Raw genomic sequence first — 27,709 nt, forward strand, 5'->3', positions numbered from 1 at the left:
CGGTGAAGCAGGTCTGCGGGTGTCTGTCTTTCTCTCCTCCTCTCTGTCTTCCCCTCCTCTCTCCATTTCTCTCTGTCCTGTCTAACAATGACAAGATCAATAACAACAACAATAGCTACAACAATGAAAACCAACAAGGGCAACAAAAGGGAAAATAAATAAATGAATAAATAAAAAAAGACAAAGACACTTGAAGAGGGTCTGTCTGTCTTGAAAGGGAAGATCATGTGTAACCTGTTGGATCTGTAGTTCAAAAGAAGTGTTAAAAAGACAGAGGAGATTCAAATGATAATGCCTTTGGACACAGGGGAGAATATGGATGTGGTCATATCTTTAACAACTAGAAATAATACAGAAATCCAGGATCAAGACTCAAGAAATGGCATCATTTAATGGACAATCAGAAGTCCTGGAAAAATATGGTCCAGAGAAATCCGCAGTTAGAAAGGTGGGAAAAACATTAATGGATGAATGAAGTAACTGTACCATTTAATAAACTGCTTTCTGTTATTAATGGACTAGTTAATGTGTGTGTATTTTACTATCCTGAATAGATTTTAAGTTCCCAGTAAGGAGAGATTTCTGACATATCTATATGTAAGAATATATTAAATACATTTATAATTCCTCAGCACAGACACATACTTTCTGGATTTATAAAATGTATACAGTTTTATAGAATTAATGTGATTGTCCACTTTTGCTAGGGGAATACTCTCTTTAAGTGTCATTATTTTATAAAGTTATAATGACCACTCTGGTTGACCTTACTGCACAGCTAGGAAGCGACGTTCATGATGATTAAAGGAAAAAACAAGGTGATAAAATATGGATACTTTTTACTTTACAAGAGTAACAAAATTGAGGGGCCAGGCAATGGTAGTCTTGGTAGAGTGCGTATGTTACTATACCCACAGACCTGGGTTCAGGTCCCTGGTCCCCTCCTGCAGGGGAGAAGCTTCACAAGCAGTGAAGCACTATTGCAGGTGTCACTCTTTACCTCTCTACCTCTCTATCTCTTTCTTCTCTCTTGATTTCTCTCTGTTTCTATTTATAAAAAGCTATAAGAGTAACAGAAGTTCCAACATTCCCAAGTCCCTTTGAATATAAATAAAGAAAAAATTAGAGATAGAAAATGGTACTATGAAAAATGGAAAAATATAGGAAGAAGTCCATGTTGAAAATATATCTATATCCCTATCTATCTACTTTCCTACCTATTTATTATTCTTTTTTTAAAGATTTACTTAAAATTTATTTTGAGCTCTTCTTCTTTTCCACCAGCTGTTTCTCTACTGTCGTTCTCAATATTATCTCATTTCAGTTGATGTTAGAAGTCCTTTAGCTGTCAAGTATTTTACTTTAATTACAGAGACAAAAACAGAGGGAGAGAGAACTTATAGCACTCTCCAGTTCTGGCATATGGTAGTGCTGAGGATTGGAACTAGAACCTCTAAAGCCTCCTGAGACATGAAAGTCCGGTACACATCTACCCAATGTATTTTTTTTTAACACTCTTTATCTTTTATTTGACAGGATGGGGGAAACTGAGAAGGGGAGATAGAGATGTAAAGAGGGACAGAGAGATAACTTCAGAACTGCTTTACTGTTGATGAAGCTTCCCACCTGTAGGTGAAGAACTGGGAAGTGAACTCAGGTCATTGCACATGGTAAAGTGCGTGCGTCACAAACCCACGGCCTGGCCTTTTAAACTGAAAAGGTCTATGGCAAAGTTACCTGATCTGATAAGAAATCCCATTTAAATGGTTTTGCCAGTACAGTGAGAAGAACTTTTCACAAAGATTATTTTATAAAGTTAAGCAATATGGGGCCAGGAGGTGGTGCACCTGGCTAAGTGCTCACAATGCGCAAGGACCCAGGTTTAAGCTCCTGATTCCCCACCTGCAGGGAGAAAGCATCATGAATTGTGAAGCAGGGCTGCAGGTGTCTCTCTTTCTCTCTCTCCTCTCAATTTCTATCTCTATCCAATAGTAAATAAAGTAATTATTTAAAAAAAAAGAGAAAATTTGTAGGTTAAAAAATAAGTCACTTAGAAGTAATAATATAACATATTCCATGTAATGTACTTATCTGTATGCACCCTTGTAGACATGAAAATGTAGTAGGCAGTTAAATATGCGAGAAGCTTGGAAAACCACTTAACATGAGTATAACAATTTATTATCACTGGAAACCAAATAAAAAATGTTGAGCTAATAAGTATAATCCACTCTCTAACCCATGAGAGCAAGTATTCAATGTATGCTACATAGACTTGCATTACTATAAAAAGTTTTACTTCTAGTTTTCAGCATTATACACTCAAATCTGTAAATTCCATGTTAGATTCATTACATGAACATAGATGGGTGACTTCTAGATGGAGCTATGGTGATCACTGTATTCCTTAAAGAAAAGTTGTTCGTGTTGACAATGTTATGGTGAATATTGCTAAAGACTGACTATACCTCATAAAGTGGCAGGACTTCCTTCATGAAAGTTGCCAAGTATTTAAGTCCTTCTTGAATCAAAATAGTAAAAAAATAAATATTATATTTAATAACATTACTGTCTTTGAACTGTGACACTCTACTTAATACTATCTAGAATATGGCCAACTAATCATTAAAAGAATGGCAATAATCCAGGTTTGACAGCTCTGTAATTTAATATTTATAGTGTCTTCATAATTCAAATAAAGTATGCTAACTAAAATGATCAGAATGTCCCGATCTGGATGGACAAAAAGGCTGAGGTTCACATCTTCAATACGAAACACTTCAGGTTATTTCTGCCTCTTACTCTCTTACTCCCAACCTAATTTACACTAGACGAAATATGTCAGGACAAGGAAATCATATGCAGGGGAGAGGCCTTTAGTCAAAGTGAAAAACTAAAATAATGAATTGGAAGTTATTACCAACGTGCCATTTAAGTATAGTAGGTCTGAAATTTAAATATTATAGGCGGTTCATAAAGATGACGTCAGTCCTCAAGATCGGCATACCAAATATGAATGATTTTCAAAGTAAACAACAATTCCCTAGAAGCAACAGAATGTGGAGGCACCGTTAGGTCAATATTGCAGTTTTTTAGTGAGATTTTTTTTTCCTTTTTCTTTATTAGTGAATTTTTTTCATTTAAAAAATATTTTTATGGGGGGGATTAGTAGTTTATAGTAAACACAGATGTAAAACATCTCCTTTTTCTGCATAACACTCTCACTCCCAGCCCACATCCTCCTCCGCCACCATGCACCAGGACCTGAAAGTCTCCCCCACTCCCAGAGGCCTTTACTTTGGTGAAATACACCAAACTTAGTCCAAGTACTACTTTGCATTTCCCTTCTATTCTTATTTTTCAACTTCTGTCCCTGAATTATATCATTCCACTTTGATCTATGAGTCTAATTAAAGTAGGTCACAAACAATGATGTAAAAATGTGCTATGATGATTAGTTCCCCCACCCGAATTGGTTATAAATGTACAGACATGGTAGTTTCCAAAGCAGCAGCTAAACAATGCCCTTCCATCATTGTCTAAGGGACTATGACGCCTCCACAGGCAAGATGTGCTGAATTCTAATGGAAGATTGACAAGGATCAGGGTATCTCTAACTTTGTTACTCAAGAACAGTCATGGCGATGGGTGGTTAGTACAATTGGTTGAGTGCAAACATTACCAGGCACAAGGACCAATGCTCCAACCCCTGCTCCCCACCTGCAGAAGGGACACTTCACAAGTGGTGAAACATGGTCTGCAGGTGTCTGTCTTTCTCTCTCTATATAAATACTCCCATCCTCTAGCTGACCTGTCCAATAAAGATAATAATAGAAAAGAAAGGGGAAGGAAAAAAAAAAAGGCGACCAGGAGCAGTGAATGCACATGCAGGCACTGAGCCTCAGTGATAATTCTACTGGAAAATAATCAGATTTTTTCTTTTTAATTACTATTTATTTTATTTAAAAAATTTTTAATGTTTTTATTGGGGGATTAATTATTTACAGTCGACAGTAAAATACAACAGTTTGTGCATGTATAACGTTTCCACGTAACAATATAACCATCAGTATTTCTATGAACATCATCACACATGATTTTCTTGTGGTTACGCCAATCTAAAAAGAAGAACAGTCGAAATATATAAGAAACTAACGTATCCATAAAATGGAATGCATTATTTGTGGTCCAGGAAGAGAAATGGCAGAACGTAAACCCGTCCTGAACTTCAGCAAAGAAATTAACCAGTCCCTGCAGTTATCTGGCTTGCTGTGTTCATCATGATCATTTCCTTTCCCTCTGAGTAAAGCAGGGATACCATATCAGATCCCTGAAGATGCTGAAAGCTGAAGGCAATGGAAAGGAAAGCTTTGACATTCTGTCACTGGAATGACAGGACCAAATGGACTGCCATGAACAACAGTTTGAGCAGGATGATTTGATGTATTGGAAACTTAAGCTTCTCCAGATGCTGAACTCAGCTTGGGATATGAGATAAGAGGGCAGCATTTACCCTTCTGAATAAAATAGTATTGGGTGAAAGTAGAAAAAAAAAAACCTGTCTTGTATAAACAGAATCCAGTCTAGCAACATGTATGTCTCTCAGATATACACCGCAGTTTCCATAGATATTACAGATAATATATATATATATATATATATATATATATATATATATATATATATACGTTAGAACATCTCTAAAACATCTTACACATGTGCATAAAAATATCACCTATTAACTGGCCTAATGATAAGCAACAATAAAGACAGTGAGAAAAGCAGATGCTCATAAGGAATGTTAACATGGAAATAGCACTATACCAATATTAAGCTCACTTAATACCATATTGCACCACAACTATTAGAAATACAATGTCTTGGAATAACATTTCTTTTCCAAATCAACAAGCACATGCAGACACAGATTTTGACTGTGAAGATTTTATTCACAACAGAAGCATGTTGCTTATGGAGTGAGAAGTGAAATCACAGTCCCTCTGGGCACATCCAGGTGTCTGCCAGTTTTCCATAACAAGGATCAGGGATGTCCCTGCATTTCTCAGAGACTGTGTTGTTTCAGTAAGATTAGACTAGGTGAGTGGCAGATACCATAATGTAACAGAAGTGCTATTGAACTACTGATTTGGGTTGGAATGACCAGAACCAACAAAGCACCCTGCTTTTTCACTGAAGACTTAAGTTTTTCTTTACATTGTGTAAGTGAAATTCTTACAAAAGCAAAAAACAAAATCTGGTACCAACACAGACATATGGTTTTAAAAAATATATGATGCTTGTGTAATCAAGAACAATGAAAAAAGAATCTTAATGACAATAGCTCTCATTTATTTGCTGTCTATTTTTTAAATTTTTTATGTATAAAAAGGAAACATTGACAAAACCATAGGATAAGAGGGGTACAGCTTTGCATAATTTAGAGTGAATAATATTTGATTTAAAATAATATTAATTTAAAATAATAATGTTAAATAAAATAATAATATTTTAATAATTATTTAAGTTAAATATTATTTAAAATAATATTTTTTAAAAGATAAAAATCACATTAATAATGATCATTGGACATGGACTGAGGTTTATCATCATAATTACAACAGAAATTTACACTTTCTAATTGTCTGTGGATAAAATAATTTTATCATCCTTTATGTCATAGAACCTATGGGCTCCAACGTTTCTGATCTAGAGAGAGAGCTTCGCTGGTGGGACACATGCTTTTGACAGGTGCATCTCCTATGTTCCAGCCCTGTAATCACATGGGTGATACCATGGCACCAGAGAAACTCCAGTGTTGAAGTGTCTTTCCTTCTCTGTTTCTGTCTGTCTTTTTGTGTAAAAAATATAGTAAAGGGGTAGAATGATCAGTCTTTAGACACTGGCCTCTCAATTTTTCTAAGAGAAGACCATCCCTGTGGCCAATGTGGGAAAGAAGGGACAAGAGGACTTTACTCATGGCCTTAAACTATTCTAGCTTTGTATCCTAGAAATCATTAGTAAGCACTGACATTGGGCAACATTTCTGGGTTTGGGTAAAGCAGATCTGAAAATAAACTTGCCCAGTTTGAAACTGGTCAATTATGCTTAGTCAACCTTTCTAATCAAACTGCTGTAGAGTCTGAAAGTGACCTGCTTCAAAAGATGCATATGCTATGTCCAAGGCTGCAGGGAGGTTGTGGGGATGTGTTGGAGCCTGGCAGGGCTTGACCTGAGAGGTGAGTTCACCTGGTAAGTCTCCCTTTCTACAGAGGGGTTGAACAAAAAGGAGGACACATAAACCTCAAAAAGTTGGTGGCCATGTAAGCCTTCCCTCCCCCACAAAAACATCCTGCATCTTCCCACCAGAGCCTGACAGTCTTGTTAAGCCTGCTCCACCTTATATTCCCTGCTACTATGGCCCGTCCCTTTATTATCTACATATCAATCTTCTGCTTTGTCTTACAAATGACTAAAGGTCTCCTTCCTATATCCCCACAGGGTATGGCTAATCCTGCCAGTTGATCCCCTAGCAACAGTTGCTGGGGAGGTCCCTTTCTCCACCCCTTTCCTAACCATGTATGATGCTGCCAAGCCACTTCCGTTTCTGTCTTTTATCTCTTCCGTATCAGGAGGAGGGTGGGCACGCAGACCGAGAGGCTGATGCTGGCCATTGTGGATAGCACCTTGGGGCTTAAAGGTGTGCTAGCACCCGACTCTGGGGTGCTCGAATGAATAAAGATTTTTATTGCTTTGCTGCCACGACCTTATTTCCTGAGTCATCTCTCCCTCTCTCGATTCTAGCCTGACACATGGCTTGAATACTGATAAAACAATATAACACAACTAACTTCAACATAACTATGAATTAGGATAGGACATTGCCTAATAATAATATAAGAGTAATTTAATTATTTATCAACAGCTTAATATAATTACCCTAAATAAAGAATTAAAAATTGGCAGTGTATGCTACAATTAAGTAAACTTTGGTGAACATAAAACGATAGACACTGGGAAAATAATAAATTTTTAAAAGTATTTTTATTTATGTGTTATTGGATAGAGACAGAGAGAAATTAAGAGGGGAGAGGAAGATAGAGAGAGAGAGAGACAGAGAGACACCTGCAGCCCTGCTTCCCCACTTGTGCCACTTGTGAAGCTTTCCCCCTGCAGGTGGGGACTGGGAGCTTGAACTTGGGTCCTTGCTCATGGTAATGTGTGCACATAACCAGGTGTGCTATCACCTGGTCCCAAATAACAAAATTTTAACACCAAAATTATTATAGAGAATACTTGTAAAAGTCTTGAAGAAAGAGTTCAATGGGGGAAGGGGTAGATAGCATAATAGTTATTCAAATAGACCATCATGCTTGAGGCTCCAAAGTCCCAGGTTCAATCCCCTGCACCACCATACACCAAAGCTGATCAGAGCTCTGGTTAAAAAAAAAAAAAAGAGGGAGCTGAGTGGTGGCACAGTGGTTTAAGTGCACATGACGCCAAGCACAAGGGCCTGTATAAGGATCCTGATTCGAGCTCCCAGCTCCCCACCTGCAGACGGTTCGCTTCACAGGCAGTAAAGCAGGTCTGCAGGTGTCTATCTTTCTTTGCCCTTTCTGTCTTCCCCTCCTCTCTCCATTTCTCTCTCTCCTATCCAACAATGGCAACAATAACAACAACAATAAGCAACAAGGGCAACAGAAGCAGAAAAAAAATTTAAAAATTAAAAAAAAAATTCAATGCATAGAAAAAAAACCAATATGGATGTCCTTGTAATTGTCAGGGTATAATTATTATTATTCACATATATTCCAACTCTTATCATAGATACACAATAAAATTGCACCTTTTAATTCTTGTTCCTATTAGTGACAGCCACTTAAATCTCACTGACTGAAAATTTGAGAAGTAGTGTGCTTTATTCAGAAAAAATTTAAAACTAATGAATTATGGAATGCGTTTTATGTCCCTTGGGCTTTGGTGATGCAAAAGCAACTTTGACACATTTGCTAGCCTGGGTCCCTCAATATGTACAGAGAGTAGAGATTCCATACTAAACAGAACTAGAAATGTGTGATAAGACACTACAATCTAACTGTGATTTGTTCTTGGGATATATCCAAGCTCATTCTGATTCAGCAAGAAAAGGGTATAAGTGTGCATCTGATGTTTTCCTTGCATAACATTTTGCAAAGTATAAAAAGCCAAACAATGTTTGTGCAAACATAGATCTTTTAGTACAACAAGTTGTCAGTTGCGAGGATAAGGTTAACAATACTGCAGTGTGAGGTCCATCCAGGTGATCACAGAAAATAATACTGAAGAATAGTGAGAAATTATGACTAGTGATGACATTGGTAATGCCACTGAGAAGAGATATACTAGGACAGAGGGGGGGAAGTTTAAGGAATAAATATTGTTTATACACATAAGCGAAATAAATGTATACAGTCTTAAAGGCCACACAGGTGTTTTAAAATGGAAATTTGAAATTCAGTAGAAAGATAAGGGCTCTAGAGATAAATGTGAAGAGAAGAACATGTTTATGTATATCAGGAGCTATGGAGTCTTTTACATATCATAGCTCCAATAGTAATTGTGATTTCACTTTTGCAGTGAGATATCTGACTTACTAAGAGGTTTACCAACTTTCATTTAGAAGTACTATTTAGGGGAGTTGGGCTGTAGCACAGCAGGTTAAGCGCAGGTGGCGCTAAGCTCAAGGACCGGCGTCAGGATCCCGGTTCAAGCCCCTGGCTCCCCACCCTTCACAGGCAGTGAAGCAGGTCTGCAGGTGTCTGTCTTTCTCTCCCCCTCTCTATCTTCCCCTCCTCTCTCCATTTCTCTCTGTCCTATCCAACAACAACAACATCAATAATAACTACAACAATAAAACAACAAGGGCAACAAAAGGGAATAAATTAAATAAAATAAATTAAAAAAAAAGAAGTACTATTTAGAAAGGAATTAACAGATTTCTGAAAATAATTATTAAAAAGATGAGCAAGCGGGGGCCCTGGTGGGGTTGCATCCAGTTAAGCACACATAGTACTATGCACAAGGGTCTGTGCAAGGAGCTAGATTAGAGCCCCCAGCTCCCTACCTGCAGTGGGGATGCTTCACAAGCAATGAAGCAGCTCTCTCTGTCTCTCTCTCTCTCTCTCTCTCTCTCTCTCCCTCCCTCCCTCCCTCCCTCCCCATCACTCTCAATTTCTCTCTGTCCTATTGAATAAAAGGGGAAAAAAAGTTGTAGGGGGGATAGCTGCCAGGAGCTGTGTCTTTGTAGTACTGGCAGCAAGATACAGCAATAATCCTGAAGAAAATTAATTAATTAATTTAAAAAAACAGGAAATATCCTAAGTCAGACTACGTATTTTCTGTGATGGGGAGACATTATAATGGTTATGCAAATGACTTCCATGGCTCAGGCTCTGAGGGTCTGGGTTCCATCCTGAGCAGGACCATAAGCCAGAGTTGAGTAGTGCTTTCAGCTTCCTTTCTGTGTCACTTTTTCATTAAAAAACAAGAATAATAAAAGTATTTTTTAAAAAGACTGGATATTTCCAGAGTCCACAGAGAGTACTGTGCTGTACTTAATGGTATTTATATACTTTTCCCATAGTTGGGAGCTACTCTCTGCACTTATCCAGCTTTCTAGTTCTATCCTAAACTCTGACACCATCTTCCCAGACAATACTCCTAGCATACCTGCATGTTAGCTGTTGGGTTCAGTCAAACATTAGTAAAGTTATGGGCCCTTTGGAATATACCTAAAATAGACCTCTAAGCTCCTTCTAACATGAAGAATCCAAATTTCATCTGTTATACTTTCACCATGAGGTGCCTGATTATTGAACAAATCATTCTGCTTTATATTTAAATGCTTTCCAACCACCAAGTTGAGATGCTACTAATGCCAACCTGACTTCCCTGGGCAGATGACCTCACCAGTATGTCCTGGAACCCCATCTCCCCAGAGCCCTGCCCCACTAGGAAAAGAAAGAAACAGGCAATGCCCATGCCCAGTGGAGAAACAATTACAGAAGCCAGACCTTCCACCTTCTGCACCCCATAATGACCCTGGGACCATACTCCCAGAGGGATAAGGAATACGGAACCTTCCAAAAGAGGGGTAGAAGTATGGAACTCTGGTGGTGGGAGTTGTATGGCATCATTACACCTGTTATACTACCATCTTGTCAATCATTATTAAATCACTAATAAAAGAATTAATAAAAGAAAGAAAGTTCTGTGCCACTGAGTTGAAGGTAGAAAAATGTCATGGTGTAACAGGCTGGCACTTAACTGTTGAATACTGCATAGCAAACCAACCAGAGTTGTTATATTTAAACTACTGAACTGACTCTCAGTGGTTAAGTTGTGAGAGGTAAAAGCCAAAGCCCACTCAGCCTTTAAGATACCAATATTCAGCAGTACATTGAGCTGAACAAATCACAAACAGGGGCTGTTTTATGAACACTACACCTCATGTTTGTCTAAATTAAAATCGAGGGAATTAAGTAAATACCACCAGTAGGAATATTTTTTATTTCTTCAGATAGAAAGTCTGGAGCGACGAAGACCCAACAGATGTTGAAATGAACCCCTTAACAGATCTAAATCATGTAGGTAAATTAATTCCACAAATTGCTCTCAAAAGGAATTTGAATTTCAATCCTGATTTGGTGTGCCAACAGCGCCTGTTCCTGGTGGGCTATAATGCTTAATGAGATGCACAGAAATCTTTGAATCAGATGGATATTCAAAGTGATCATCAGGGAAATCCTGAATTAGTATTCACTACAATAATTTAATTGGAAGGTCACAGAGGTGAGTGGCTATTATGCAATATATAACAAAGCGGAAAGCACTGCATTCTTACAGGAGGCAGTTAAGAACTTTGGTACAAGGTGTGTTTTTTTTTTTCAGATTATCGGTAAAACAAGATGTGTTCCTATAAACACTGTCAACATTTCTCAAAGAGAAATAAACTACTTCTTTACATAACTTAAAAGAAAACACTTTTCTCACAAGTATTTCAGGAAAGGAACATAATCACAAGGACATTACACACCTTTAAATATATTTGCTTTTTAAAATTTGGAGTATTTTATGCTATTGCCAATTTCTAAGCTGTAATGTACCTTTTTTTTTTCATAGGGATTTACATCTGTGTTGCTAGGCAGTTTTTATAACTTTTGCAGTACAGACCTAGTAAATATTCAGACAAGCCTCCCCAAGATTTTCCAAGAAAAATCATCTGGACATGTGGATTGATATTAATTAGTTTGATACACACACACACACTCCTTTGTGATTATTTCAAACTGATCCAAGTCCCTTCACTACGGATCTTGAAGATCTCTAAAGAAAACGTTACCACTCTTAAAATACCTCAACAAATGAATATTGGGGGCATTATCCAGATTTAGAGCTATCTCCGAAAATAACTTTTCTATGTGAGACACTGAACAATATGGCAAAATTGAATTATGAAACATCCAGGATTAGTCATATAAGCTGTCATCCTCCTCACTGCAGTCCCAAGACCCTGTTCCACTTCCTTAACTGATTAAAGGCATTGGTGGAGGAAGGAAGGAAGGAAGGAAGGAAGGAAGGAAGGAAGGAAGGAAGGAAGGAAGGAAGGAAGGAAGGAAGGAGGAAGGAGAGGAAGGAGGAAAGGGGAGGGTGGGCACTGGTGCACCCTGTTAAGTGCACATCTTACCAAATACAAGGACCTGCTCAGGGATCCTGGTTCAAGCCCCAGGCTCCCCATTGCAGGGAGGTCACTTCACAGGTGGTGAAGCAGGTCTGCAGGCATCTGTCTCTCTCCCTCTCTATCCCCCTACCCGACCTCTAAATTTCTCTCTGTCCTGTCCAATAAGATGGGGAAAATGGCCTCCAGGAGCAGTGGATTCATAGCTCTGGCACTGAGCTCCACTGATAACCGTAGAGGCAAAAAAAAAAAAAAAAAAAAAAAAGAAAGAAAGGAAATATGTTGAAGAAGGGAAGAAGAGAAAGGTTCGTAATTTTTTCAAAAAATAACAATGTATTTGAGCTGTAACTAATGAACAGTGACTCACAGTGGCCAACATGATGTACAGATCAAGAGGTGTAAATAAATACAAACAATGAGTAGAATTACACTGGAAAGATAATAAAAGGCAAAAAAGGTTAGTAATTTTTAATTCATTTGTTCTTTGTGAGATAGAAATAGAAATCAGGAGGTAAAAGTAAGAAAGAGATGGGGAAAGAGAGAGAGCAAGAGAGAGAGATACCTACAGCACTGCTTCACCACTTACGAAGTTCCCCCTCCCCCCCTGCAGGTGGGGACCATGGGAGATTGAACCCAGGTCCTTGCACACTGTGATGTGTTTGTTCAATGAACTGCAGCACTCCCTGACCCCCTAGGACAGTTTTAGATATTTAAAATGCCACTGGGCTTAGAAGGAGATGGGTACCTGAAGTAGTTGCTCAGCAGACAGAGCTCAGGAGCCTCACGGTCTATCTTTGGTATCAAATAGCCTGGTGATACTCTAGCCTATCTGTCTTGTAAAATCAACCGATCTAAAAATAAATCAATGAAGTGCACACAGTAGAACACACAAGTCACCATGCACGAGGACTTTGGCTCAAGTCCAGTCTCCATGGAGGTAAGTGTCATGAGTGGTGAAGCAGAACTGCAGGCTTCTCTCTTTTTTTTTCTTTTTTTAAAGATTTTATTTATTTATTTATGAGAAAAATAGGAGGAGAGAGAGAAAGAACCAGAGAACCAGACATCACTCTGGCACATGTGCTGCTGGGGATTGAACTCAGGACCTCATGCTTGAGAGTCTATTGCTTTATCCACTGCGCCATCTCCCAGACCACTCCTCTCTCTCTCTCCTTCTCTCTCTCTCCCTCTCTCTCTCTCTCCCACCCCCATTTCTCTCAATTTCTCTGTCTCTATGCAAAAAAAAAAACAAAAAATAAAAATAAAAGAAAACAAAGGCGGGGGGAAGGTGGAATGGACAGTGAGAGCAGTAAATTCATAGTGTAGACATGGACCTCAGCAGTAAGACTGGCAGCAATAAAAAGAAAAATTAAGACTTTTAAGTAAAATAAAAGAACATAAAATGTACAAACTCTTGGTTTGTCATATTTCTTCTAGAATTTATACTCACATCTTTTTCCATACAGATGTAATGAAATTTTCCCTTATTACGTATCTGTTTGATGCCTGCTTAGATGCTGGGTCAGTCTGATAAGAACCCAAAGTGTTAAGGGGAAATTAGCCTCATCACTATTCTCTTTAACAATTTGTGTATGCAAAATATCAAACATAACTTTTGTTTGCCAAATGTTTATATCATTTATTGGATATTTTTTGAATAAAACTAATACTAAGTGTCACAAAATGCATTATAAAATTTCTATAGAAAGGTATGATTTAAACAGAAGTTACACATTTATTTTCAAGGAGTATTGTCACTGCATATTTCTTGAAATGAACCAAATTTAAAATTAAAATATTTTGAACCTTATCTACTATGATTATATTAGATACAGATATTTTTTCCTTTATTTTCATCAAATTTAAGGACAAATGAACTATACTTTTTCCAATCAAGATAATGAACATAGTTTTGGAACTGAATTCCATGGTTCTTATGTTCAGCTAGTCTTTTAAAAAATTCTCGCCCTCCTTTTAGTGGTATTCTGAAATTCATAAAGATCTACTGAACTCCAAGTTTTAGTCATTATCCAATTATTTCTTACTTCAAGATCTTCTACATGCAAACTGTCCTTTCCTTGACTCTTTGAATTCTAATTACCTCAGAAATTCTACACAGCCCTTCTAACTACTACATCATTATCATTCAGACTCTTTTACTTTCTTTTGAAGTAATGTATTAGTGGTCTCAAAATGATTCTTAAAAATATTTCTTTTAAAAAAAAAATAAAAGTCTCTCTTTTCTATTGTGTCCATTTCTAAGAATCAATTAATTTCCCCAATGACAGTAGTCAAAAATGGCTTTGAGACCTAAAAGAGAAGTGTTCATCTTGTTTACATGCAATATATAAGTAGCCTTTAGAGCGCAGTGGTAACCTTCTGCATAGGAATAAATATATATGCTTTTACCTCTATGTTCCTTTTTGTTCCAGGAAGGATCTTGGGCATTTCTAGACATAAGAATTAATCCAGAAATATTCAAATGACCACCAAAATATGTACAGCAATCAGAGAAGGAGTGAGAAAAATAAAAACATTGGGTTTGTCATTTTAAAAGACTGTGCTTTTTTTCACAACCATTATGAAATGTGCAATAGCCATAACATTTACTGCCTTGTAAAGAAACTGTGTTCACTTGAAAACACTGACTCTAAGGAAAGATAGTAAATAGTAAGGTTATTCCCAACTTCTATCAATCATGAGGTAAAGAAAGTGGCAGTGTTATAATACTCTGCTCTAGAAATACATGCTTTTATTGAGTATCCAGCTCACCGGTAAATAATTCTGTGAAAATGTATTCTTGACACATTTTTTTCACAGCAGTCTACTAGTATTTTCTACTATATCCCTCAAATTACTAACATGATGATTTCCCTGGGGTAGTTTCCACATCACAGTAGATACCTGGCTCTTGTTACTTGAATTTAGAAATAACTTAGCTCTGTGTCTAAACATATTCCAAAATACCCTTTACTGCCATCTCCTTCAAAGGGCATTTTCTAGGTGCAAAAAACACACAATAGCTTGTCAAAAAAATTATGTAGAAGTTACCATCAAAGAAAAATTTAATAGCAATAGTTTAAAAATTATTGTATTCATTAATTATTGTATTCATCAGTGCAAACACCTGTGGCCGGTGGACAGAGAGGAGCCTAGAGAGAGATTAAGTGGCTGGTAACAGTCCAGCACTTTACCAGTTGAGGCACCACCTCCAATCAGTTTTACCAACAAAAAGACAGCTGAAGGGAGAAGAGGACTTCCAAGTGACTCACCAAATGCAACTGTGAGTCTCCATTGCTACTGCCCTCAGAATCTGGAGCAGCAGGGGGGAGGCCCTGTGCTGACACCAGGGGACAGAGAACTGACCAGGAAACTCAGGAGAAGATCTACACTTTGGTGGCCTAGCAGTGGGGCTTGTGGTGGGAGCCTTTCCATGTTGTTTTCCTGATGAGAACATAATGAATAGTTGCCTCAGAACCTACAGACTATAAAGGAGACCTGTTTAGAAACTCACAGGGCCCAGCAGTGCTTCCTGGCTTGGTAAAGAAGCTGAATTGAGCCTGGAGCTTTGGACCCTTGGGGTTTGAGAGTCTCTTTGCATAACCACTGGATTATCTCCGCCCCACCCTGCTTTATCTCTTGGTCAGAAGTCAGTGATTAAACTAAGAAGCCTACTTATCTTTTAAAAGCCCTCAGGCTCCCATAGCCTACAGGGTAGAAAAAGAACAAAAGAGGCCTTTGAGCCACTGTGCTCTAACTCAGGGATTAAAATAATATTGAAATGACTGTCAATTTCCCCAACTTTGAACCCTTTAAGTACCTTACTTAGACACAAGTCAATCTAGGCAAGAGTGATCAGTAATTTGAAAAGTACTGAGAGAGGGATCTCATAACATACTATATAGAATGGTTAAACCAACCAGAAGAAATATTGGAGAAATGAACCAGGACAAGAGGTCAGCTAAAAGCGCCCCAAAGGTTGAAGCACAAAATAATGAGGTCAACATCCAAACACTAATTAGGGAAATAATCATTACAGTAAGGTTAAGCTTGGCCCCCAAGTTTTTGATGTGTGTGTGTAATATATATATTTTTTCTTTTTTTTTTTCCAGAGCACTGCTCAGCTCTAGTTTATGATAGTGTCAGGGACTGAACCTGGGACCTTGGAGCTTCAGGCATGAGAGTCTCTTTGCCTAACCATTACACTACCTACTTTCACTAACAAAAAAAAAATTGAGCACAGGGTCATTTTCATGTATCAAAGTAATGTGTGTGCTCTATGGGATATGTTGCTGCCAGGTCCCCATTTATTAGAGTAAATGTTCATTTTCTACATAAACCATATCATTTATGTTGAGCTTATGTAATCTGCCAATAGAAATGCTAAAACTAGGGTGAAATAAGGTAAGTTTCATGCTATGATTTCTAATTTTCCATTATTCTAAAGTAACTGGATAAAATAAATGCACTTTAGGCTTCTATCATATGGTGTTATACTTTTCTTTGGCTTGCTTCTACAAATTAATCAGCCCGGCATTAGATAAGAAGCTGCAATATGATTATACAATTATGACAAAACATTTAATAAACGTGTACATCACTTCTCTTCATTGAATTTAGTTCTATTTTCCCTTTCAAGAATACACAAGGTTGGGTGACAGAGAGAGAGAGAGAGAGAGAGAGAGCAGATTATGCAAAAAGACTCAAGTGTGAGGCTACAAAGTGCCAGGTTAAATCCTCCGCACCACCATGGGCCGGAACTGAGTAGTGCCCTGCTTAAAATAAATAAATAAATAAATAAAAAGACAGAAGGGAAATTATTTATGGGAGGAGAGAGAGAGAGAGAAAGAGGGTATTCAAGGAGAAATGTTACTGCTTCCACTTAACTAGACATTTTTTTAATATTTATTTTAGTTATTTATTCCCTTTTGTTGCCCTTGTTTTTTTATTGTTGTAGTTATTATTGTTGTCATTGTTGGATAGGACAGAGAGAAATGGAGAGAGGAGGGGAAGAGAGAGAGGGGAAGAGAAAAACAGACACCTGCACACCTGCTTCACCGCCTGTGAAGTGACACCCCTGCAGGTGGGGAGCCAGAGGCCGGAACCGGTGTCCTTATGCGGGTCCTTGCTTTGTGCCACGTGTGCTTAACCCGCTGTGTTACCGACTGACTCCCAGCATTTTTTACCTCATATCTTGAAACATACAGTGCTTCTACTGAAATCAAGACTTGGCTGAGGCATTAGAAGCATCTGTAACTCCTGTATTTTTTTATTGTTATTGTCATTGGAATGTCACTGCTCTGGGCTGATATTTTCATATAGAAAGAGAAAGGGAGAGGAAGAGGGAGAGGAAGATATAAGAAAGTAGCTAAACTTTCCTGGGTGTGTGGGGGTTAGGCATCAATCTGGATTGTGTGTATGGCAAAGCAGACACCTTTCCAGGTCACCCATCTCACCAGTCCAGAGATATCTATGGATTTATGAAATGATACCTGCACTTCTTTACTGAGTAAATTATGATTTTGTTATTATAAGTCATGACCAATTTTAAACACGTTTGTATGAATAAAATTTCTAAGGTGCATGAATAAATAATCTACCCGTTCTTATACATCGCCACACACCAGCACGCCCATTTATTTTAAAACTGCATGTCAGGAAAAAGAAATAGTGTAAGTCACTGTATCGTGTACATTATTAGCAATTGTGGTAACTTGAACGGTAATCTCTCAGGTGATATATCCACACCCAAGTTCCTGGGACCTCTGAATATTACCTTAATTGAAGACAGCATCTTGGAAAAGTGTAATGAATTTGAGATCTTGATATGAACTCATCCTAGGATGAGTTCATAATACAATAAATAATGTCCTTAAGAGAAGAGCCACAAAAGATAGAAGAGAGAAACCTGACATCATGAAAAGGCAGAGACTAGAGTGATCCGTATCTAGAGAGGTCACATAGTGCCACTATTAACTAGGGAAACCAAGGGAGGAATCTCAAGGAACCACAGCCCTGATTTCAGACTACTGTTGTCTAGAGCTAGGAGATGATCAATTCCTGTTTCTTAAGACACAAAGTTGATGGCAATTTGTTAGAAGAACCTCAGTAAACTAATATAGCTGGAGGTCCTAAAACCTGAGTAGCCAATAATATAAAGCAACTTATAAGACTGGCTGAACTACAATCTGCACAAATCTAAAGGGATATCAAGCTTGTATAAGAGTGTTATAACAAAGTTTGCATGTCTTTTATATTTAAGAAAACATCATTGCTGATCTCTGTCTGTTGTACTCATTCAAGAAATAATTAGGCTGTTAATGAGATTTGTTATAAATCCCCAAACAGGTTCTAATCTAGGCATCATTTCTGGGAATGCAATAGAAGAATGAATCAAAGTCAAGGTTGAGTCCTTCCCATACAAGGTGGAAGAACAAGTCCTGTGACATCCAGTGTGTGTGCAATGGAACGCAGATCCTTTTTGAAATGGATGTGATTGTCTTCCTTAATATCTATTTTATTCTTCTTTTAAAATCAGAGACATATGATTTGTTTAAGTATAAATAATATTCCATGATCTGAAACATACTATTCTTCACCCTGCATACGAATCTCAGCTCTATGACACAGATAATATTACTAACAAATACAGAAATTTAGGAAGTTGAGAGATAAGACTTATACTAATTTTATTCTTATTCTGGAAAGGAGGAAAATCACAAAAACAAGTATCTTCAGTGGTCCGGGAGGTGGCCCAGTAGATAAAACATTGAACTCTCAAGCATGAAGTCCTGAGTTCAGTCCCAGACAGCACATGTGCCAGAGTGATGTCTGGTTCTTTTGCTCTCTCCTCTTATCTTTCTCACTGATTAATAAATAAAATATTTTTTTAAGAAGTCTCTTCAGATTCTGTCAGTTAATTCCATAAAATCTTGACTTTTTTAAACAAAGTTATGAGAGAGAGAGGGGAGTGGAGAAGGAGAGAGAGAGGGAGAGGGAGAGGGAGAGGGAGAGGGAGAGGGAGAGGGAGAGGGAGAGGGAGAGGGAGAGGGAGAGGGAGAGGGACAGAGACCAGAATACCTCTCTGGTATATTCAATGCCAGAGATCCAGCTCGGTAATTGGTGCTTTTAATTCCAACACTGTTGCTGTTATGCCACATGCCTGACCACCTGTTTCTGGATTTTCTGTCCCATCACACCCATTTCCTTTCTCTTTCTGCCTCTCTCTCTCTCTCTCTCTCTCTCTCTCTCTCTCTCTCTCTCTCTCTCCCTCTCCCTCTCTTCCTCTCTCCCTCTCTCCCTCTCTCCCTCTCCCTCTCCCTTTCCCTCTCTCTCAGCAAAAAAAAAAAAGTCTCTATTTCAGGTGACCTGTGCTATATTCATTCTCACATCGGAAAATTTAATTTTGTTTGCCTGAAACATGTTTCCCTTTTTTATCTTCATTTCCTTTCCATACTTTCACATTCATTTCACATCTTTGTATTCCATTTGTAAGACCTCTACCACCTTCTCATTTTTTCAATTCTAAATTTCTGTACTTGTCAGTAGCTCTAGATCCCCACCTGCAGGGGGAAAGTGATGAGGTCCGCTTCAGGAACAGTGAAGTAATAATGCAGGTGCCTTCGTCTCTTTCTGTCTCTCCCTTCTCTCTCGATTTATCTGACTCTATCCAATAAACAAATGAATATAAACAATAAAAACAAGTTTCAAAAATGTTACTTGGGAAAGAGTTAATGCTTTGGAACAAAGTACTGACTTATGGGGCTGGGTGGTGGCGTGCCATGTTGTGCACTTAGTAGGAAGTTCAAGGGCCCACAAAGGATCCTGGTACCAGCCCCTGGCTCCCCACCTGCAGGGGGTTCACTTCACAAATGGTGAAGTAGGTCTGCAGGTGTCTTTCTGTCTCTCTCCCTATCTCCTCCTCCCCTCTCAATTTCTCTCTCCAATCCAAAAAAATTGAAAAAAATGGCCACAGGAGCAATGGATTCTTAGTGCAAGCACGAAGCCCCAGTGATAGCCCTGGAGGCAATATAATATATATATATATATATATATATATATATATATATATATATATATACTGATTTATATGATATGCCTTTATTCTCTCTTATTATTTTAAAGAACTACATAGTTTGGGATGGAGAGGGAGCATAATGGTTATACAAAAGGACTTTCGTGCCAGAGGCTCTGAGGGCCCAGACTCAATAGCAATCCTTACCATAAACCATGCCCATGTCTCTTGGTTGGTCTCTCTCTCTCTCTTTTTCTCCCTCCCTCCTTCCCTTTCATCCTCCCTCCCTGACGCTCTCTCTCTCTTCCCATATCTTTATCATTAAAATAATTGATTAAATATACATTTTAATCCCTCTCTTAAAAAAATACTGGACAATTCACTTTTTCTCAAGATTATTAAGCTTCCAAAACAAATAAAAACTACTGCAACATATTATTTAAATTACATGAAACATGGTCCTTTCTCAGTTTCATTCATGTCTAGAGTAGCAGACTACTAGCTAAAGATATATGAAGCTTATCTTTAATTCTTAGTGGATTCTAGCAATTGAAAGTCTGTGTCAGGTAAATATATTTCATTTTCAAAAAGTATAACTAGGGGAAAGCATACAAGTTACCATGACAAACTATCAAGAACCAGGGTGAAGGTTCTTGATCCACTGCAGAAGGAAGCTTTGTAAGAGTGATGGAGCAGGATACAGGTGTCTCCAGCTTTCTCAATTTCTCTCTCTCTCTAGTCTCTCTGTCTTTATCATAATTTAATAGATATAATGTCCATTAAAAATGTACTGTATACTAGTGTAGCACACTAAAGATATACTCATGTACATTTTATTTTATCTTTAAATACTTTGCATTACTCAAAGGTATAAGAATCCACAATCCATTCACTTTGCAAATAAAATTACTTGAACTTGTCTGTGAGCTTACTTAGACAAGAACTAGTAACCGTGCAACAATGGCAAGCCATGACACAAGAACTTTCTGATTTATCTCGGAGGCAAGACTTAGAATGTCAGGGGCCCCTGCAGACCTGCTTGGACTGTGGAACTTGCCCTGTACTTAGTGCTTGTGTTCAGTCCACCCACCCTTCTACTTACACAAGCATGAAACTATGGCTATTGTCAAATTTGAGTCATCTTAATAGCCCTGTTGTGGCTTCAGTCCAATAATTACTAATAATGGCTAAGTTATTGACATTATTAAGCCACATGTTGAAAGTATATCCTAAGCAAATATATCTCACTCCACTGCAACAGGAACAGAGAAAACAAAGATAAGTGTAATGGCCTTTTGCCAAGGAATTTAAGTTAACGGTAAAGCTTCTTTAAGAGTCAAATTACGAGTGTTATCCTTTTATTTATTTGTTTCTGAACTTGAGAAATGTATCTCTCGTCACCCACTCTTTGCATTTTCTTACGAGGAAGAAGTATGCGTGTTCTTGGTTTAAAGATGCTCTCTATGTCAGCACAAAATGAGATTGATTTAAGTTATTCACTATGTTCACTAGACAACAAATATTTATTAAGCATCGTGATCAAATACATGTTCTAGGAGCTAAGAATGCAGTAGTTAATAAAAAGGATTTTTAAAAACCCCAGTCCTTAGGGATTTTGCATTCATCTTGGACAGACAACAAAAACAAGTTATACATTTGTTCAGATTTTTTTTTTTTTTTTTTTTTTTTTTGCAAGAGCACAGATCAGCTCTGGTTTATAGTGGTGGACTTGCATGGACAAAACCCTGCCAGAAAGAGGAATGTACCTAGGATTTATAGGTGTGTTTGTTTCACTGAAAAGGAAAGTCAGGCTAGGAGCAATGGCAAAGTGGGCAAATCCTATCTGGCTCCAACCCTCAGTCTACGGGACAGAACCGAAAACTTCTAGAGAGCTTGATGCAACAGGTATGGGACTGATTCTTTTTTTTTTGTAAAACAAGTACCTTGTCCTGTTTGCTAAGAAAGGGTTAGGAGATAATGGTAGCGTGAAGACCAGTTCGAATTGTATTGTGTAATAATTAAAGTGAGGGGAGTTGGGCAGTAGCGCAGCGGGTTAAGCGCACATGGCGCGAAGCACAAGGACCGGCATAAGGATCCTGGTTCGAGCCCCCGGCTCTCTACCTACAAGGGAGTCACTTCACAGGTGATGAATCAGGTCTGCAAGTGTCTTTCTCTCCCCTTCTATGTCTTACCCTCCTCTCTCCATTTCTCTCTGTCCTATCTAACTACAACATCAATAACAACAACAATAATAACTAGAACAACAAGGGCAACAAAAGGGAAAATAAATAAATAAATGTTAAAATAATAATAATAATTAAAGTGAGAACAAGGTTCCTTAGACCTGGTTTGGTGAGTAGAGACTATAGGAAAAAATGATTTTGAAAATATTGTGAGTAAGAGGCTATTTGGGGGAGAGGTAACTTGTGGGTGTCAAAAAAGTGGGAATATTTGAGATTGAGTTACTAAGATGGAGATTTTAGGAGCGTCTAAACTGAGTCTGGGTGATCTTTTATTCAATGAAAATATTCAATATAAATGAAGGCAGAGAAATTTTCACTACAAAGTTTATAAATTACTATCAGATCATCGTTTGGGCTAAAGTCAAATTTTTGGATGCTGTTAATATATACATTTATAATAACATACTTTAATAGCTATGTATTCCCTTCATAATTGAAAGAAATGTATTCTTTTTAACTGTAAGTAAATAAAAAGACAGAGCTTGTGGCAACATAATAAACATGTTTTTGCAGAAGAAAAATAATAATAATAATAATACCCTTGAATTTAAAGCCCATTTCTACTATCTCTGCATGCTTTAGAACTCAGCGTTCTTTATCTGAGTATAAACATACTTGCTTTGTAGGTTGTACTGCTTTTTGAGAAAATTAAATAAACTATACACAGAAAACTCAGCATACTGACTGACTAATAATCATGACCAGAATCATAAAAGTAAGTTTTTAAGCAATGCTGATAATAAGAGAAAATAACAACCTATATCCCTCATGCTTATTTTGGGATGAACATTATAACAGCATTAGCATGAGGTCACAAAACTAATGATATTATTCAATAATTTAAAGAATTTTATTGACAATGAAATTTAACGTGGCTGTCAATTTTTGAAATGTGAGGGAGGAGGATTATACCAACAGTACTTATGGGATAAGGTGGATAAATTTAGCGGTTTCTATAGAAACAGATCATTAAGTAAAAAGGAAAGATCAGATTATACATGTACACAGTTTGGCAAGTGTGAAATATATGTGTATGTGCATACAAAAAATAATAATAAAGGACATAACAAAAATTCTCTTTAGAGCATAGTATTATGGAGGATTGCATCAAGTTTCTTTTGCCACAACTAAATTTCCAGAGCTTCAAATTACAAAATAATAATAATAATAATAATAATAATAATAATAATAATATAGGAAGCACATCAAATAATAGGAGAAATCTTAAGAAAATTCCTGGACATAACAAAGATGTTTTATCATGATAATGCTAATTCCTGTGGATTATATTGATACTAGGCTTATGCACTGCTTGGTCTCTTTCTCTGGGGCACCCTAATTCTTGTCTGTGAACTTAATCCATTATGCACAAAGCTTCTGATCTGTGAAAAAGAGAAAATCAACTTTATGTTTCAAGGGAGGGCTTGCCATCACTAGCCATTTAGGGAGTTGCAGAAAGAACGAAGATCATTCTATTAGAGTGAATCTTAGAACTTCTGCAATGAAGGCAAGAGAAATAATGGCATTCGCTTGTCCCACTTAGACACAGATAAAGATGCATATGCCAGCAGTTACTGTTTCTGGCACAAACATATTCACACAATGGAAACCAGTGTGAAGTTACAGATTCTTTCTCTCTTCCTTTCTCTCTCTCTCTCTCTCTTTCTCCTCTCTCTCTTTCTTTCTTTCTTGTTTTCATTTTTGCCTCCAGGATCTATTTTATGGACTGCGTGGCAGCACAAAGAACCCACTGGCATTTTATTCCTTTCTCTTTATTTTGATTTGGCAGGACAGAGAGAAATTGAGAGGGGGCAGGAGATAGAGAGGGGGGAAGATAGACACCTGCAGACCTGCTTCACAGCTCATGAAGCAGTCCCCTTGCAAGAAGGAAAGGGGACAGGGATCCAACTCGGGTCCTTGCACATGGTAATATGTGTGTTTAGCCTGGGCTGCCACTGCTGGGTCCCCAAAGATCATTTTTTAAAAATATTTATTTATTCCCTTTTGTTGCCCTTGTTTTTTTAGTGTTGTTATTGATGTCATTATTGTTGGATAGGACAGAGAGAAATTGAGTGAGGAGGGGAAGGCAGAGAGGGGGAGAGAAAGACAGACACCTGCAGACCTGCTTCACCACCTGTGAAGAGACTCCCCTGCAGGTGAGGAGCCAGGGACTCCAACCAGGATCCTTATGCTGGTCCTTGCGCTTAGCACACCTGCTCTTAACCTGCTGCTACCATCCGACTCCCCAAAGATCTTTTATCACAGAATAGAGAATAGAAGAATAGGGGGGAAAAAGGCCAATATTTAATCACACCACTGAGCTATACTTCTTCAATTCTATGATTTTCAATTTTTTTCTCTCTATTTTATTGAGGGGTTAATGGCTTAGAATATGCTTGGTGACACATGGGCACATCAATACTCTAAAAGCCCTTTGTGCAGCTCTCCAAGAGTCATTTGTTTTGCTGGAGTCAATTCATCCATTTGAATTTCACTTTGTGTTTGTGTCGGGCGGCAGCTCAGTGGATAAAGCGCACATGGCGCGAAGCACAAGGACAGGCTCAAGGAACCTGGTGGAGCCCCCCACTCCCCACACGCAGGGCAAGGGGAGGGTCCCTTCACAGGCGATGAAGCAGGTCTGCAGGTGTTTATCTTTCTCTTCCCATTCTGTCTCCCCTCTGCTGTCCATTACTCTCTGTCCTATCCAACGACAGCAACAACAACAATAATAATAATGACTGACAACAATAAACAATAAAAAAAGGCAACAAAAGGGGAAAAAAATGGCCTCCAGGAGCAGTGGATTCATAGTGCAGGCACTGAGCCCCAGCAGTAACCCGGGAGGCAAAGAGGGAAAAGGAAAAGAAAACACAACACTCAGTGGATTTTCAGGTTACACTGAAAGAATCCTGCCGCAATACGTAATGACGGTTCTTTCATTCATTCATTGCTAAACATTGTATGTAACTGAAAAATGGTAATTTCAAACTGTAGCATTAGGGATTGGAGTTACTTTATCTATTTCATGTAGTGAGATTTTCATGAATCGAACTTTTATTTTAATTCCAATTTCATGTTTGTGTAAAGATGACAGATCACAAGCATGTAGGAAATGTTTAATTATTTTCTCCTCTATGTGATAATTTTTTAACTTTTTTAAAGTAAAAGAAATCAGAATAAAATGTACCAAATACCTTACTGGTACCACAACTTTGTAACTTAGTAAAGTTTATCTTAACTAAAACACAGAGAAATACTGTCAGTCATAGAGATTTGAATAAAAACTATTTTTCTATCTGTATATTTATTTTTTAAAAAACATTTTATTTATTTATGAGAAAGATGGGAGAGAGAAAGAGAGAGAAAGAAACAGACATCATTCTGGGGCACATGCTGCCGAGATTGAACTCAAGACCTCATGCTTGAGAGGCCAATACTTTATCCACTGCGCCACCTCCTGGACCACTCAGTTTATTTCTTTTATATGCCTACCAGTGCAATCAAAAAGTTTTTTTAATTATTAAAACACACACTGCGGTCAGGGAAGCGACTCTACAGATAGAAAACAAGAATGCCTTCTACTGTGAGACTAAAAGACAAAGACAAAAATCAGGTGAGACAGCACAGAGAGTGGAAAATTGGTTTAGGACACACCCCTTCGTAAAAATATAAGGTAACAATTGGACTGTAGAGGGTACTCAGCACTAAAGCGCTCATGTGAACCCTGAGTTTACCTGTGACACCATATCAAAAGAAATCAGCAGATTAAAAATAGTTAAAGTATACTGACCAGTATTGTTTAGTAAGGTAAGTCTTACAATCAACATTTTGTTCCCATTCTATGAAAATCTGAAGTGTCTGCTTTCTATTATTTTTTAATTTTTTTGATATTTATTTATTTCCTTTTGTTGCCCCTTTTTTATTGCTGTTGGATAGGACAGAGAGAAATGGAGAGAGGAGGAGAAGACAGAGAGGGGGAAAGAAAGACAGACCCCTGCAGACCTGCTTCACCGCCTGTGAAGTGACTCCCCTGCAGGTGGGGAGCTGGAGGCTCGAACCCGGATCCTTGCTCAGGTCTTTGCGCTTTGCGCCACATGCGCTTAACCCGTTGCTCTACCGCCGGACTCCCGACTGCTTTCTGTTTTTACAGATTGTAGAAACAAATGTTTTGCTTTCTGTATATAGGTGTTAATATATAAAGATGATCAGCATCTATTTAAGAGCAAGAATGTATTTGCTAAAATAATTAGTCGAGTCCTTCTAAGCACGGGGAAAATAAACATTTCTGTATTTAAAAAAGGAGAACATATGTCATACATGTAAGATATATATATATATATATATATATATATATATATATATTAGATTTCGAACTGGAATTGGCGTACTGCACCAAAGTAAAAGACTCTGGGGTGGGTAGGTGGGGAGAATACAGGTCCAAAAAAAATGACAGAGGACCTAGTGGGGGTTGTATTGTTATATGGAAAACTGGGAAATGTTATGGATATAGAAACTATTATATTTACTGTCAAATGTAAAACATTACTTCCCCAATAAAGAAATTTGTATATGATTTCATTTCAGAACCCAAGGAGATAAAATGCAAAGATCAAAGCAGCGCTTTCTCCTTAGAGAATAATCTAGTAGGATAACATTCCTTTTCAAAACACATGTTTTAAAATAATAATGCGCAGATAGTCATGCAGAATTACACTTCACAAGAATAAAGGGGATCTAAAAGAAATCTGTACTATAATTAAGAAAATTACAAAAAACACTATAAACAAAACCAATGCCTTTTAAGACAAAAATCATTTATTTCAAAAGTTAGAGAAGAATATTAACTAAAGTAAAACTTTCTTTAACTCTAAAGATAATTAACACATTTATTTTAAACTACTTGTCATATATATACATATGTATAGTTCTATTTATAAAACTATATATACATAAAAACATAGTTCTCCATGGCTTCAAATCTTTACAACTGTTAGCTACTTGTATATATACATATGTATATATATATATATATATATATATATATATATAAATTATTAGTGTTCTTACTCAACAAGCGAACTGATCATATAAAAGATTAAACATTTTAAAGGCTTAGAAGAAAATTAAACTGCTTACCACTGTCATGTCACTTTTTATATGTTATTTTTAACATTCTTTCTCAATGTCTTAATTTCCTTTAATGTTAATAAATGTTTTATTCATGACTCTTTTCATTCAAAACTCTTACTCAATGTAATATAGCCTAGGCACAATAAATAAAAAAGTGTAACCCTGTCCATTTTCCAGTTGAAAGGTGAAAAGAATGCATGTCAAAAAGCTGCGTCTCTATAAGGACATTGTATTAACTAGGAAGAACATGAACAAAGTCAAGTCATTACCTGCTGATGTCGGCTCTTCCTCATGGGATGCTACATAGTAGGGGAGAGACAGTGTGGGGACGGAGAAAGATGGCGAGTGTGGGATGGGAAGGAGGGGGTGGAGAGAAAAAAAAGAGAGAGAAAGATGTTGAGATCAAACACAAATATATCTCATATATCCAAACAATGAATACAAACTCTGTACTTAAAAGTTTGTTGACTGATCGCAAACCTGTCATCAGATAAGGACAGAAAATGGGTATCTGCAAGTACATAAAAGTGTATATACAGTCTTACGCTTTGAAATATGTCAGAGCTGTACAGCTGTGGACAAAAACTTTGTCAACAATTGACAAAATTCAGT

General features: G+C 37.5%; 1 protein-coding gene across 3 annotated transcripts in view; it reads right to left on the reverse strand.

Moving 5' to 3' along the window:
* Nucleotides 1-27,709, reverse strand: part of EDIL3 (EGF like repeats and discoidin domains 3) — a 425,344-nt gene that overhangs the window by 243,267 nt on the left and 154,368 nt on the right. Inside the window, exon 3 of one of the 3 annotated variants that reach the window (XM_060201136.1) lies at nt 27,367-27,396. The exons of the other annotated variants lie outside the window; for them this stretch is intronic. Within the exon in view, the coding sequence (XP_060057119.1) occupies nt 27,367-27,396 (30 nt within the window). The remainder of the gene's footprint in view (nt 1-27,366; nt 27,397-27,709) is intronic. 3 annotated transcript variants of the gene reach the window in all.

Source organism: Erinaceus europaeus, chromosome 11 (genome assembly GCF_950295315.1).
Source record: "Erinaceus europaeus chromosome 11, mEriEur2.1, whole genome shotgun sequence".
NCBI lineage: Eukaryota > Metazoa > Chordata > Mammalia > Eulipotyphla > Erinaceidae > Erinaceus > Erinaceus europaeus.